Here is a 16,964-nt window from a genome sequence, read left to right on the forward strand (position 1 = left end):
GGTTAGGGAAAGATCATGTTTTGAGTTAAACGATCGCTCTCGCGAGATCCTACGCAGATCCAGGGTTACCTCTAGACTCGACCCATTTTTAAGAGGGCGAGGAATGCAGCCATCATGTCGCCCTCTGTTGGTGAACAGCATGACCGACTGTAGATAAACATGACCATAGCACTATGATCACAGTGAAATCTCTAAAAGGTTATCTGACGAGTCAAAAGTATAACTACATATACTGATAATAAAATTAATGGATTGTGATCATCAGACAGTTAGGCTAACTTTTTTTCATTAAGTAGTGACACTAAAATTCCTATTTGCATGTAAAACAGGTTTTATAGCTTATGGGATTCATTTTTGACCATGGAAATAACAGTTTGACAAAAGATAAATAATTAAATATATCACAGTTCCTTACTGTTTTTTGTTTTTTTGTTCTTTTTTTGTGGAAATTTTCAGTGACATCTCTTGGCCTTCATCAGCAGATTAACTTTGCACAATGATATTAATAAGTAAACAAAATAATGTCAAATGAAATCTTGTCAGTGACAGCCTACTGAGCCTACTGAGCAAAGTCTGTCTCTTATCAATGACTGACATAGTAGCGGACCTGAATAAAAAAATATTTAAAAGTGTGATGAAATTAAAATCCTTTAGCTGTTTAAATTCCCTCTTGTTAGCAAGAGGAGTCGGTATATTCATGTTTTATTATTAAATGTTTTAGGGATAGTTTGGAGGTGAAGAAGAGAACAGACTAGAAACTATTTGTCAGTTGGGAAAAGTGGTTATAAAATCTAATGATGCAGTTCTGCACCTCGTTGTTTTTCTGAGTTGAGCCATCAGTGCACCTTGATGTGGCCCTGTGGAGATTAAATGCTACATGTGATGATGATGATATGCTACATATGAAAAACAACAAAAAAACAATTTTCATCACTTGTTTGATGTTGTTGAAACAGCCTCAGGTGCCTCCCGGAAGCAGTAGCCCATCATCCGAGACGAACAGAACCACTATCATGCTACTGATGGCTTTTGTGTTTTCTGGCACCACAGTGTCTCTCGGGGGTTCATTATGTCAGAAAATGTATTCTACTCCATAACAGAGCTACTGATTGTAAATTGTGCTTTCTTCAAGCCCACATTACTTGGGTCATCTTAAATGCCTCACTGATCAGCCCTCTCCCCTCAGACATCAAGCAAACATCTCATCTTTGAAGCATAGTATCCAAAACAATGTAATAATAACTTTCTGATAAGTCACCCTTCATAAAGGCATTAGAAACTGTCACTTTGTTAATGGTTGACAATTAATTTATTAATTGTTTGACTGGTTATACATCTGACCACTTATTTCTAGAAAAGGGCTGCAAATGATCTGCATATTTTATTTTATTACTCAATAAACCCAAGAAGTAATTACAACTTAAAACCCTTTATTAATGGTGCTGTATTAGAGAGTGGTACCATAATTTTGAGCTGAGTAAATCCAGTTTTTAAATACCTTCAACTTAATTGAATAATGAGGGCTCGTTTGCTTTAGAGAATTGGAGTCATTAAACATGATTAAACACTGCTTACTCATGGCCAACCTATTTTTATCTACAGCCTGAGAAATATTACACACATCAGGTCATAGACCTGATGCTCACTAAAACATATATTATGTTTCTTCAGGTTTCACTAGAAAGCAACTATGTAACACATTCACTTAAGTTTACAGAAATTAACATAGTGTACAGAAAATAGAATAAACCATACTATTTATAAAGCCACAATAAACTTGGAAAATTTAAACTGCAAATTTATTAACCCACTGGAGCCTGTTGAGGCTCTCTGCAGCTTCAGCGAACAAATAAATACTACTGCAGCATGATGAGGACATTAGGAAGTTATTGCGTCTTCATAAAAGGATGTGTTGTGCTATTTCGGTTCAATGTAGAGTGTTTACTAACCGTATTTCCTCAGGTAGGTGAGGATGTCTGTGATCTTTCTCTCATGTAAAAAAAATAAAAATAAAAAAGTATCTGCATTGGTCCTGAGACAAATGCTGTAGATGCTCAAGTTCCAGAGTTCTGACTGAAAATCCCAAATCACTTTGTCTTTAATGTGAACCAGGAAATACTTTGGTAAGAGGATAAAGTTTGTAATTAAGGAAATAAAATGTTTATGTGTGATTCATATGGTTTGAAGTTGAACAGCCCTCACACCTTTCTGTGCGCTGACCTTTTGCCCTTGGAGGGTCATGATGGAGAGAGCTGGTTCCTTTTAAAACGTATATGGCTGTCCTATCTACTGCCATTAAAAGAGTTAATTATTCACTATAAACATAATGGTTTATGGATTTCTGTTTGTACTGATGTTTTTTATGATCAGCTTCACACACACACTAACAAACAAACTATTGTTGCTTTGTTGTACATTTAAAATACAAAAATAGGGAAACAGTTGACAGAAAAAAAGCCAGTTCTGCCACTAAAGATCATAGACTGTATATAAAGAGCATATGTATATTTATATACAGTCTATGCTGTCAAAATGTCATAACATTTGTTATTACATTAAAATCTGGTGTAATTAACTTGATCTGTATCCAGGGAATGTTTACCTGGACAAAATTGTAGGAAAACTGTGATAACTTTATGTCTCTTTCTTAGACAGTGTGTAAAGCTACACGTCACACACACAAAATGTTTCTGATGTCACAATGCCATTTCTTCGTCCTACATTTTTCCCGTCATATACTAACTTTCCTGTTATTTCAGGTCCTGCCACTCTCACCTGCCCTGCAGTTAAGCTCTGCGTTCCTGCCGTTCCCCATCACCTGCACACCTGCTCCCACTGTCCCACTCAGCCTACCAGCATATATATCAGCCCATTTCCTTTAAATAAAGTTTAAATCGCCAAATCGTCTATTTGCCTTTTACGTTAGCAGCCATTTTCTCTGTCTGCCAGCCTTTTGGCCTCCAGCTCTCTGGCCTGATTCATTTTGGACAAGTTTGTCTGATCTCCACTGCCTGCTTGACTTTTGTCTTGTCCTTTGGTTCTAAGTAAACTTGAACTTTCTATTTTAACTGTTCTGAGTGTCAGCTTTTGCTGAACCTTTACATTAGAAATCAACACATATGACAAAGATAAAAACAAAACAAGACATGATCAAAAATGCCAACTAAATCTAAACAAATCAAAGCTCCAAACAGACACCAGGAGTATGTTTGATGTCATTGCTTGAACATCACTGCCAGGAGTGACGCTGATAAAACCACATTTAACTTGCTACTCAAGTGTAGGCTCTCTGTGATGTTTTATTACATCTGACAGTTTGTGCCTTAGAGAAGTGTCTGTTATATTTCCTGCCTGTCTGAACTTTATGTTCAAAGCCTGTTATTTAACATGTACCACCTTCTGATTAAAGCTGCAATTAGTCAATTAATTCATTAGTCGATTGACAGAAAATTAACTGGGAACTCTTTGGATAATCGATTAATCATTTCGAGTCATTTTTTTAAAGAAAAAATGCTAAAATTATCTGGTTCCGGGTTCTTAAATGTGAATATTTGCCGGTTTCTTTAGTCTATCTAGTTTATGATAGTATACTGAATATCTTTGAGTTGTGGACTGTTGGTTGGGACATAACAAGACATTTTAGGTTGCATCTTGGACTTTGGGAAATGGAATTGATCATTTTCATTATAATTTTTCAAAATTTAATTTTTTCATCAACCATCTCTATGGATTCATAATGACCTCCATCATTGTGAAAAGACGTGAAGAATGGGGGAAGACACTGTTTTGCTTTGTGAACAATAAGAGATATAAAAAAATATTGCCAGCCTTATCCTTTAAAACTTTACATAAATGATAGTAAAACCATGTGATCATCCATTAATTTCAAAAAGGGCAACTACTAACAAACTGGAACCACTACAAGTAGAATGAGTCATGATGATAAAAATTGCTCCCTTTCTTTATTTCTTGAGTGTATTTGTATGACTGGTTCATCTAAGGGCCACATTTAACACAAATCAATAAGCCACCTGGAGAAAGATACAGTATTACAACTTGTTGATAAAGTGTTTGACTCTATAGTATAAAAACTGTACAGCAGTGACATTAAAAAATGGTTTGTACAACATTTATTTCATTACTAAACTGTAACAAACTGATACGTGCATGTAAAATAATAAAATAAACAGCACAGAACAGTCATAAATATTTAACCAGAGTCTAGAGACTCTCCCCTGTGTGAGTCTTCATGTGAATAATTAAATGCGAGCGCCGAATGAATCTTTTCCCACAAACAGTACAACTGTATGGCCTCTCCCCTGAATGAGTCTTCATGTGGCGCGTTAGATTAGACTGAGTGCTGAATTTCATACTGCATACAGAGCAACTGTACGGTTTCTCACCAGTATGAATGATGGTGTGCTTGATGAGATCTGCTTTCTCTCTAAAACTTTTTCCACAGTCGCCACAGCTGTGAGGTTTCTCTCCCGTGTGGATTCGCATGTGGGCGTTCATGTTTCCAGCCTGCGTGAATCCTCGGCCACAGAAACTACAAGTGTACGGTTTCTGTCCAGAGTGAGAGTTCATGTGCGTTTGCAGATAGGAACGCTGAATGAAGCTTTTACCGCAGACGCTGCAGATGTAGGGTTTCTCTCCTGTGTGTGTCTTCATGTGGCGAGTCAGAATGGATTTAATCCTGAAATTCTTGCTGCAAACGCTGCAGGTGTACGGTCTGTCTACCATCTCGCCAGCTCCCTGCGGTTTCTTGCTGTTTACACCTGAGTGAAGTCCTCCGCTGTCCCTGCAGTCATCGTCGCTATCAACATCTTCACTCATCTGGCAGTCACTGGTTGCTTCTTTATCCGGTTCTGCTTTGAGATGTTCAGATGAGCTGCTGGGCAAAGCGTCTCCCTCTTTATGTTCATCATGGTGGCTTTCATGTGAGGACTGTCTTCCGTCTTTGTCACTTCTGTGCACATAAATTATATTGAACATTGAGTCTTTGGTATCAGCCTCTTCCAGCTTTTCACACGCCTGAGTGGTCCACAGTTCCTCCTGTTCTTCTTTGATCTGCTGAGGCTCCTGGTCATCATCTCCCGGATTGGTCCTTTTCTCACAGTGCTGCTGCTCAGAGGGAGCGTCCACTTCCTTGACAGAGAGCTGCATGGAGGCTGGACAGTATCACACAGGAGAAAAGAAATGTAGGCATTATTTTTTATCAAATACAAATTTGGACTTGTATATACTTAACAGGGAACTTGACAAAGGTATGTTATTATTAAAATAGTATTATAATATGCAATATAGACGAACTTGGGATGGTTTTTCTTTGCACAGCACAACATTTATCTTTTGATAGCTGCCTATTTGTGATATGAAAGGGTCTATTGTGAGTGTTTCTTTGTAATGCTGTGCACATAAATGCATAAAAACTGTTCTGGGTTTTCATGGTTTGATATGTACATCAGTCTTGGGGTTGTGGTTCATTACATTTTTGATACAGTGGAGAAGATAAAAAATAATGGTGATAAAAAGTCTCTTGTTTCCACAAGGATTCAACATTTCATGTTCAATTGTCTCTCTGAGGTTCAATCACAGTTGATCATACAGATGTTCAGAGTCTCTGTTAACAACCCACAGCTCCAAAATTCCCTCATCTTTTCCTCCATCGCTTTCTTCTTTTGCTGCCCCAACAGTGAAGGTGAGGAAAGCAGCTTGACATGGTGAGAGTTTAACTCCCCTGTGATCATGCCGTAAAACAAAAATCATTCACAAAATCTGAGAAAGCATGCCACAAGCTTATTTGTGTGACATAACGTTTACTCACTGTGTTACCCACTGTTTATTATTAGTAGTAACACCAGCAAAATATGGTACATTTGTCTTAATTGGTAGCCTAACACTTTATTTCACAGGTCCATCATAATAATTAATTCATAATAAAGAGTAATTTGTATTTGGTGGTATTTTTAGGACATTTTATATAAAGGGTGGTGAAGAAACAGAAAAAAGTGTGAAGTTGGTTTAGTTGGTAAGTAGCCATTCATTATATATGGGTTCATAAATAGCTGTTAATTCTCAATAAAGTAGACAAATGCTTTCATACCAGCTCATTCACTATGAAAGTAGCTTTGTGTCAAACTACATATTAACATATCAGATTCTTTCTTAAAAACTGAGTGACCACTTACCAACAAAACCAACTTAACACTTTTTTTCCTTATGATTTGTACTAAATTGCACCACCCTGTCCATAAAATGTCTATAAAATTAACCTGCATATTACTCAGAAAAATTCCAGGAATTTCATTCATTTCCAGTGAATGAAATTAAGGAATCTGTAGAAAGAAAGGATCAATTTATAATGAAAAAGATATCTTTTATAAGATAGTTGTTCCACATGACTTTTGCTTCCCTGTCCTCTTTTACTCCATTCATCCCTTTGTCCTCTCTTACCTGACTGATCCACATGAGGAGTAGCAGAGAGGAAAAGAAAATATGGAAAAGCTTTGAACCTCCTGGTATCATGTGAACTAAATATGTAGACATAGTTGTTCTTATTCGTACAACACACTGTACTCATATACATATAAAATCATAGTGTTTGCAGTATATTCAGTAGTTTCTAATATGTAACATGAAAACTGTTCTGTGGCTCAATTTTGCGACAGCCATTTTGCATCCCCTTCCTGATACGTTCAGGGATGCAAAATGGCGCTACTTCTCTCCCGTGTAACGGGCTGAGAGTTGAGGGAGTGGACCAGAGGACTGAAGGCTGCAGACATCCTCACACACTGGTGAAAGTAGGAGTGTGTCTCCTCAGCTTCAGCGCTGTTTAGTGGTTAAAGTTAACCTGAGTGTGCTGCGTCGTTACCTGTCCTCCCAGCCAGCTGTCGGTGTTGCTCCATCTCCCGCTTGGAGCGGAAAACTTCCTCCTCATAGTCTTTAATAGTTTTTTCAAAGAGGCTGAATATTTCCTCAGCAGCGGCTTTCAGTCGCTCATTGACCAGCGCTTTAAGTTGCTCTGTCTTGAACATTTCCGCGGTTGAAAGCAGATCTCCAGTCCGGATCCTGATCCTGACGGGCTGACTGCAGGCCGGCTGCTCGCTGGGTTGCCAGATGTCGCGAGAAGAGCGAGCAGTCGTCAAAATCAGACCCCAAAGAGATCCAAAAAGACTCTCACCCGCTCTCTCTGTAAAATTATATGAGATTATTTGCCAGTAATGAAAACATTTATCAAGCTTTATTTTTAGGCCTGTTACCATCGATATCCTTCTGAATGAGCCAGGTGATTCACATTTATGACTGCTGGTAGGACTGTGCTCCACTGTACTTTTATTTTCCCTTATTTTTATTTCATTTCCGAAGTAAGACTGTATGGGTTAAATATGCAAATATGATCGGGCATGCGGAAGAAAATGCCATTTAATGTAAAATCCACTGACAGACATGTGCGCAGGGTAATTTTTCTTTTTACTAAAGATAGAAACGCAGCATGTGGGTGAAACTGTCAGGAAGTTTGATAGTTTCATATGTGCGTCTTCGTGCGCTATTTAGTAGTCAGACAGAGGCCCAAATAAAGCAATGACAACTTCACAAGAATGTGGTGAACACAATCTGTTAAACATACAAGAAAACCGCGGCCTGCGGGATGACTTGATGAAAAAGCTTAGTTCCGTATAATGAACGGACATGGCAACACAGGCTGTAAACACAAACTGAGGCGCACAATGGACCGAGTCCTTCTGCATGATGCAGCTTTTCTGCCATCTACTGGTCATGAAACAAAACACTGAAACATTTATTTATTTCATGTTTGTTTAGCATGAACCAATGACACATATTCACAGCATTTATAGCCCTATGCCAGAAGTTTTCAAAGTTGTTCCTCTTTAGAATTAGGTTTTCACTTTGGCAGACAGACCTTGTTTAAACCCATTGCTAACCTGCTTTTGTTCTCCCCAGGGAGGCTCCAAACAGTTTCAGGGGAGGCTCAGTGAATGGAAGTGAAAAAATATTACATTAGTTATTACATTAGTTATCAAAAAGAGATCACATAGAATAGCCTAAATGTGTGTGATTAGTTTTGGGGAATTTTACTGATTTTCCCAATTTCCCAGAGTCAGAAACAAATAAATGCCTCAAGACAGACTTTTTTTTATGTATTCGGTGCCTTGATTTGCAGTTTGCATTTGCTGCAGCTGACCAGGAGATGACAGCAGATATCTAGAAAAAAATGGAGAGTCTAAGGGTAAAACTCAATAAATTTGATAATTTAGAGCTGACATAAGACAGTCAACTGCCTCTACGATATGACTGCTACACTTTCATTTGACACTTTAACATTATGAATGATGTCATGTTTGCTTCACTTAGAGCTGCAGCCAGAAAGTGTTGATACTCGACCTTGTTTTTACATCATCTATTCTGTTAAATCTGATAAACAGACTAAGTGGTACTTTCAGTAAATGGGATACATGTTTTTTTTTTTTTGCCAAATTTCAATCTTCCCTTTTTTCTTCATTTTCCCCCTCAAGTCCCCAGTGGATACTCTCATCAATGCTGTCACTCACAGCTGGCCCAAACATTCTCAACGTTTACTGTCATCAATTAGCTTAAGTCTTATGCAATTTTGATGATTATCTTTATTTTATTATCATTTACTATCATATTTGATTTTACTTAATTTTCACTATTTGTTTCTATTTACTTGGTCCTCTGTGTCCCAGTCAGGGCTTTGAAAAATAGCAGAAATACCTTTCATGGTATTGTTAGTTCAAACGTGAGGATTAAAGTCTGCTGTTTCAGTATGGTCAGACAATAACATACCAGTGGGGGGCCCACACACACACACACACACACACACACACACACACACACACACACACACACACACACACACACACACACACACACAGCAGAGCAGAGATCATGTAAACTTTGCATGCCAACATGACAGGTTCATGCCAGCTCATTCTGTACAGACCTCACACCTCTATTCTCAAAGTAAAAATAAAAATACATACTGTTTTTTTTGTTTGTTTTTTTGGCACAGCAGTAGAGTTTCACATCTGCTTTGTGTTCTCAACTGTTTGTTAAATGTAAAATTAAAACAAGGAAGTAAAATAAAGCTTTTAAAGTGGATATGTCACAATCTGGCTCAGTTCTCCACCAGATGCCACAAGACTCTCTTTGTTAAGACTGGACTGACTCGGAGAAAGATATAAGCGAGGCTGCAGATTATATTGTAGACCACTTGAGATACTTTCGCTCGCCACACATGGACCCTCATAGAAACTAAGTGCAAATGTGAACTGAAACACGTGTTACGTTACTCGGAGCAACAGTTGTCTTTCAATCCAATTCATGTTGTTACATGCAGCCTTAATATTTAGGCCACTCCACTTGACAGACTTGTTGGTTCATGTTTATGTCAACAGTAATGTATGTTTCAAGTCTTTAAGGTAAAAGTCTCAAGGTTGGCAATGTAATGAAGTTTATTTGCTGCATTTGCTCAGTGTGACTTGTTTAAGTTTGATGAATGAGGGTTTATATATGGAGAGGACTGTTCATGATTACATTGCGGACTTTAACTCATGGATGAAGTTCTGTTTTTCATTTGAGCTCAGCCCAGAGCAGCTATTGCCTTTGTTTTCTCTTTTTCCCCCTCAGCTGCTCCCTCCACACCTCATTAGTCTTGTCTGCATTTAAGTCCTAACCTCTAATAAGTTATTCAGTTCCTGCATTTGGGTCCACCTGCTCCTCTCCATTGTGACAGAATATGTTCACAGGCAACGCTCCTGTGAATACTTCTGTTGTTTATATACAGAGATATACATCCTGACACTCTGTGCTGTGTTTTTACACTGTACCAGTACACTTGCAAAAGTAGGTAGAAATAACTCTGAAGATAATACTAGTGTTGCATCATCATTGCCTTTAAGCTAGTAATTGTAAGTTTAGGGAGAAATAATTAGATATAAAAATTGATGTCCTGTAGATTTTGGGGTAAATACTTTTAATGTTTCATACTAAATAAAATTCTGAATATAAGAATTACTCAGTTTAATAAAGTGTGCCACATTGCTCTGTTTTTACAATAGCACACTGATGTTATAGTATAAGTTAGTTACCAGAGCAAATGTGTTTGCATGGCCTCTTTGCAGCCTCAGCTGTAAGTCAAACATGTGGCAATGAGACGGTTGGGAGGACTATGTATGATAGAGGACCAACTATGCCATTAGGGAATTGCACCCCAGAAAATATGCACAACTGAGAAGTGGTATTACATTCACCAATAACCTTGAATTCACAGTTGGACAAGGCATATGACAGAGACGTGGGTCAATATAAAGTTTTATTAAATAAGGAAACTGGAAAATGTTTGCTGAAAGACAAAAAGTAAAAAGTGACTAAGAGACACCAGTTGAAAAAACAGTTTACAAGATTTTGTTAAAATCTTTTACCATTAAATGTAAGTGTTACTAATATGATAGGAGTTGACACACTTCTGAAATGTGATTCTGTCAGGTTAATTTTCTTCTGCAAAAGTACATAAAACTTTTACCAAATAGCTGCAATGCAGTGATCATACTGTTACAAAAATGTGTATGGAAATTCCCCACCTTGAAAAGTTCAACACATCAACTACAGTCTGAAGTTATTGGTTGCATTTTGATCAGGTTGTTGTTTTTGCTGTGTCCTAGTTTCACACTACATGCAAATTTTTAACAGGTTTTGAGTATGTGTAGTGTGGTCACACTGACAAGTGACAAAATCAGGTTCATTCAATGTCACTTGACTTGTCAATGTGCTCATGATGGACACTATTATCCCACAATGCCATGCATAAAGGAAATGAAAGAGCATCTCACAGCTGGAAAACATTAAACATAATTACAGATGGAGGCGAGACAGTTCCACGAAGATCTCAAATTAATAAAGCAAAAAACATGTTCTCTTAAGTTTATTTTTCAATAGAGTAGCACAAAGTTCGTTTACCACATCTGGCATGAATTCCTGTCAGTACAAAACTGTAAAGAGTAGTAAAGGACACAGGTCTGGAGAATTTAGCCTGATTGATGCAACTGAGCAATCAGCCTGTTATTTACCAGCTATTGTTCACACCTCCAGCTGGTCCTGATGGTGGTTTTATTAAGTTATACTGCAAACCTGAAACAGCAAAAATACAAGATAATGGCACTAAAATTGAAGTCATAGAAACCCTAATGATCAAATTGTTGACTTTTTCTGCCAGATGACCCAAGTTGGCCCAATTATAGTCCAATTAGCAAATATTTAATAATAATCTGACCTATTTGCTGACTTTTTTGGTCTGTTCAATGTAATTAACATAACAGTTTGCCACATGCATATTTTTGTGGAGGCAAATGAATAATTATTCCCTAAAGGGATTCATTATGCTTTGACTCTAACTTTGGCTTGCTCTAGTCACAGCACGAATGTGGAGTTTGACTTTTAGGTACTACCTGTTGTGCATTTAAAATCTGATGCTATGATTTTGGTGCAGAGCTGTCAGGTCACTGCTGCTGAAACTCTTGTTATCTTGTCAAACTGTAGGAGCAGCAGCACAGCAGGATTACAGGATGAGTCTCCCACACATTGACTGTGCATCTCCATGGTGTTTTTATCAAGGAGCTACAACTGTGAGTGGGGTGATGACCACAGTCAAACTCAGGTGTTTCCGGCATATCAACATTGTCTGACCCAGTCACTGCACTGACTCATTCATTCATTCATTTTCCCTTTGTCGTTCCCTTTCCCCTTTTGCTGCCCCACCACCACTTCTTACAAAGGTCAGTGCCAAATTTAGAGTAATGAAAGAAATAAAAGAGAGGCCAAGACACACACTTAAGTAGGAGAGAGACAAAGACAGAGAGGTAATTGGTCTTTGGTAGACTCATTATCAGCACATAACTCAACAAAAGCACCTGAATACCTGACTAGCTTGACCTTTTACTCTCATCCTACATATTAATAATCAAGCTCTTTAATAGGCACTGTCATATGTGGCTCATTAAGCACTCTGTAGTTTATCAAAGACTTTTACAATCACATCTTTAGCTCCAGAGAACAAAAAAATGACCTCTGCCATTCAGCTCACAAAGAAAGATGCTTTTTTTCTTTGTTTTCATGTAAATAAGGAGCAACTACAACAGAGTCCAAAAACATATAGATGATATCAGTTGAGTTGTCTGTCTTAATTTTGTGAAGACAAGCCAGAAATAATCAAAATCATGAATTACTCGAGTCATGTGACTTGAGTCCAAACCCTTGAAAGAAATGTAGCATTAAAGTTCATTCTTGACATAGTAAATAGCCAGATATAAATTGGAAATAGTAGTTTAAAAACAGTATTTACAGTAACATTAAAGTGTTTGACTGACCGGAGTGCTCTGACTGGAGTGATCTTCATGACAGCTGCTACCGCTATTAGTCATTTTTATTATTATTGTTGTTATTTTTGTTGCTGTGCTTCTCTGTGTTTCTGTCTGTCCTCTCTCCCTCCCTCTTTCTCTCTCGAGGCAGATGGCTGCCCACCTGGAGCCCAGTTCTGTTGGAGGGTTCTTCTCGTTAAAGGGAAGTTTTTCCTTGATGCTGTCACCAAGTGCTTGCTCATGGGGAGAATGGTGGGTCTCTGTAAATTAAAGAGTACTGTCTAGACCTGGGGCCTGTTTCAGAAAGCAGGTTCAGCAAACTCTGAGCCTGAGCCTGAACTCTGAGTTGATGAACCTCAAGATGGGAAACCCAGAGTTTTCGGTTTCAGAACAGCTGATCAGCGTCAGTTCAATCAACTCTGAGTGTGTTCACTTTGAGTTAAGCGCGTGCATGATGAATGAAAAAAGCCATCATCAATGGAGCCCCGATACTATGAGTCACTATGGCAACAGGCAGAGCCTCCATTTTAATCCAGTGGACATAGAGTTATGAATGCATGTGTGTGCATGACGCTGCACATTTATCTTTTTAAAAAAAAGAGTTTATGTCAGAGCAGGAAAAGTGTCAATTAGTTAACACAATAAAGTTTTATTCAGTGTTATCCATTAATTCATCATTTATCAGACTTACATTTCCTTAATGATGATAAAGTGGAATCTGACTGTGTATCAGGCTGCAGCTACATTACAATTTAAATATATTTGTTCAGCTTTAATCTGACGGACAAAACACAGGAGGCAGTGACTGAAGATGAAAAATATAGTTAAAGATTAAAACATATAGCCTTTAGATCAAAGACATAGAGACATGACTATAAGCTCACAGTCTGATCAGTAATAATGTGTATGGTGATTTGCACTTGAAAAGGCATCAAGGTTAAAATACAGAATATTTTAAATTTTTAAACATATTTTAAACACTATTTGTATCTCAGCTCAACAGCATTCAGTGACTTAATTTCCGCTACTTCAACAAATGCAGTAAATTTAAACATTGTCACTGAAATGCTGTTAAAACACGTTAAGATTATGTTCCCTATTTAAAAATCTCACTTTCAAACTTCATTCTGCAGCTGCACCACAATCCTGCTCACTCATTATGTTAATATATAATCTCCAATATTATGGGAATGATTTTCCATCAGTGGACCAATCACATCATGAGTGATAGAGATAATTATTCATTGATCCCACGTCTTACTGATTGTTTAAATTTAAACTGAGATTACACATTATTTGCAATAAAGATTTCAGCACAGGAGCTGCTCTAACAAACTAACAGCTGTCTTGTGTGCATAAAGTCTCAGAGTTATAACAGAAGGACATGCACAGGTTTTATTCTGAGCTGAGGATGAATTCACGCATGTAATATTCAAATGTGAAGGAAAAAAACGCTGTTCAAACAAATGACTGATGCGCATAAAATCGGTAACTTTAGAAAGTCCTTGAGTAACTAAACTAATATCCAACGAGGATTTAGATTCTGACAGATGGTAAACCTCCGCTAATTAATGCACTTTGATACGGACTGAATGAATGAGGAAATGAAACGGTGTGTCTGATTCTGTAAGAGGGAGAAAACCTGCCAGCAGGTTAGCTTCACAGAGTCAGTTACTGCGGCAACTGACTCTGTGGTTACTGTGGTAACTGACCCCAGGTTTAAGTTAACTCTCTTTCTGAAACTGAAAACCCACAGTTTCCCTCATCTCGGGGTGAACAAACTCAGAGTTTTCACTAAACCTGCTTTCTGAAACAGGCCCAAGCTCTATGTGAAAAGTGCCCTGAGATAACTTCTGTTGTGATTTGGCGCTATATAAATAAAATTGACTGGACTTGACAACTGAATGAACTGCATTCGCCCATGAATACTGATAAGCAGTTTGAAAGCACCGGAAAAAGCTCTCAAGTGGACCTTGAGTTAATCTCAAAACCAACAGCACAAAAATTTGTTGGAGATACAAAACACATGCAGTCAGAGGGATTAATACAGATAATACTGATGTCTAACTTGATTTGTTTTTGCTTTGTTTCTAACTGGCACTTGTTCTGTTTTTCTGTAAATTAAGTAAAGAAAATGCAAAATAAACCTCAGATATCTAAGCCTCATCATCCTTTGGTGCACGTCCGTCTTTTAATCAAGAAAGTAGCTTTATGTGTTTGTAGTTTTAATCAAGGAATTGAGAGACTGACAGGCAGCTGGAAAGTGGCAGAAGAAAAAAGATTAATTGTTTGTCTGTGCTCTCAGTTGATTACATCTCTTTTATTTTCTGACCTCTGAACATTTCTCATCTTCCTCTGTAAGATTATATCTGCACACTGTCTGCTTTCCTCAACAACGTGTACCGCAGAATGATGCACCTGATGAGGCTGGAGTGACCAAAAGTTGTTGTGTTGGAGCTCTTAATGGATGCCCCATCATCTACTGAGAAGATATTGATAATTCTTGTCCATACTGTACATTATTAATACAAAATTCCTACATACCATTATAAACCTGATGCCACCTGAGGGAATCTGAACAACCCGTACTTCCTCTGTTAAGAGAGCCACATGATCCACCCTGTATCATCCAGCCTGCATTATAAACTGTAAATGTCATCCAGGAAATGTTGATATGGCTAGAAAAAGATTGATTTCAGGGTTATAAATGCCAAGTTCTGTCTCAAAATATTTGAGATTTTTTTTTAGCTGTCAGATAATTGCTGTAATACAAGCTCAGATTATACTAATTTACTGGTTTCTCAGTGAATCAAATTCCTCTAGTTCACTATGAGAACATCTCAGTAGAATGGCAACAGGTTTTGCTTTCTGGTGAAATGTGACAGGCCTCTGACAGAAGTTGGAGAAAAAACAGCACTGAACTCATTGCTCTGCCTTTGAATTGTTTCTAACACATCATTCACCTGAGGTGTTGCCATGTGCGTGGAATATATCAGAATGACTGATAGATGTGCTGGTCTTGTGTGCATGCATTCATTCCCTGAGCCGGGTCCCCATGCTGGCTCAACTATAAGTGACAGTGAGCATTCTTACATCGAGCAACAGATCCCCGTCTGCCAATCCAACCAAGCCCGTAATGTTTATATGCTGACGCCGACTTCATCAGGTTCACCACTGGACGTGATGTTGGCACTCATGTTTGGAATATAACCAATATCGAGGGAGTGGAGTCGGGTATGAGCCTCTTCACATTTTATACCCTCCTGGTGAAGCTTCTTATTAGCTGCCGATCTCTACTCACACTCCTTCATCCGCTCTTCCATCCTTTCATCCCCTCTTGTGCACACCTCTCCTATCTCCTTTTTTTCAGATAATGTCTGCAACTTGTAATCAGCTCTGGTGACACAATGCCAGAGACAGATCAACAACACTGAGTTTTGCCCCACTTAGCCTTCATGACATCCGCCCCAGGCCACCCTAAACCTCACCACATTCATACCCTCCTCACATCCATTCATCCATCATCAACATCTAACACCTCCTCATTCCATTAAACCTTTAATAACCTATTGGTGTGGTGTGGTCCTTGCTTGTGAAAGGGAATTGAGTCTGAATAGGGCACTGCCCCAGGGATGAGATTTTGGACTCTAAAAGGTTGAGTTCTTTTCAGTGTTTTGCAGGAATGATTATGGTTTTTCCAATTGTTCAGCTGTTGGCTGACTTCTGGAGGAATAATCATGCAGAGAGGTGCTTGTGATGTTTCTTGTTCAAGCTCATGCAGCCATGCTCACTGCAGCCTTGGCATCACATGTGGAGAACCACATGGCAGCTGCTCATCCAGCAGGAGTCTGGCAGTAGCAGGTGTCTAATAGAGAGTGTTTTCACTCTCCTCACTCTTCCTAAACTATTTGGATTGTTTTCATGCATCTCTGCCGAGCATGAAGAGTGGCAGAGTTCCACATCCTCAGATCAGGGGGGGATATTTTGGTGATCTGTTGGTCACACATGTGAAAGCACAAGGAATCTAATCTTCCTGAACTCTCGGAGCTACAGGAATATTTCTGTTGCTGTAAGAAAGTCGACATGGAAGCGGTTAAGGTACAACAACCATTTATATAGCTGATACTGGAAAGAGTTGATATGCTGACTGCCTGAGTCAGTATACATAAATGCATAAAGTGCGCTACACAGCATGTGTAATTAGAGAAATGTATGGAGCTTGTTAGAAGGCTCAAATATATAGCATATAACAGCATTTATGAACAGAACATTCCCTTTTCTATTATTTCACCACAACTTCTCTCACTTTGGCAGCTCAGTGGCCACAGCATGTAGGATCATAGTACTGTGAGTCCAACTGTGAATCCACCACAGACTAAAATGAGAATTTAAAAAAAAAGTTGCTATTGAAAGAGCAGTTTTTAAAGCACAAAACTGAACAACAACAGCTTACAAAATCCATCACATGATCTTAACTGGCTGGTCTGTTTGCGTTTCAAGGTCACTGGATTTATCTGCAGTTTTATCTTCTGTGGCCACAGCTGTGAAACATGAATGAGGCCATGT

General features: G+C 38.4%; 1 protein-coding gene across 1 annotated transcript; it reads right to left on the minus strand.

Annotated features, from left to right (window-relative positions):
- Positions 1-3,930: 3,930 nt before the first annotated feature.
- On the minus strand, positions 3,931-7,135 carry LOC122988391 (zinc finger protein OZF-like). Its single transcript, XM_044360655.1, has 2 exons — positions 6,875-7,135; positions 3,931-5,171 (listed from the first exon to the last, which is right to left on the minus strand). Exons 1-2 carry the CDS (start codon positions 7,035-7,037, stop codon positions 4,222-4,224), a joined length of 1,113 nt encoding a protein of 370 aa, XP_044216590.1. The 5' UTR covers positions 7,038-7,135; the 3' UTR covers positions 3,931-4,221.
- Positions 7,136-16,964: the final 9,829 nt, after the last annotated feature.

This window comes from Thunnus albacares, chromosome 1 (assembly GCF_914725855.1).
Source record: "Thunnus albacares chromosome 1, fThuAlb1.1, whole genome shotgun sequence".
NCBI lineage: Eukaryota > Metazoa > Chordata > Actinopteri > Scombriformes > Scombridae > Thunnus > Thunnus albacares.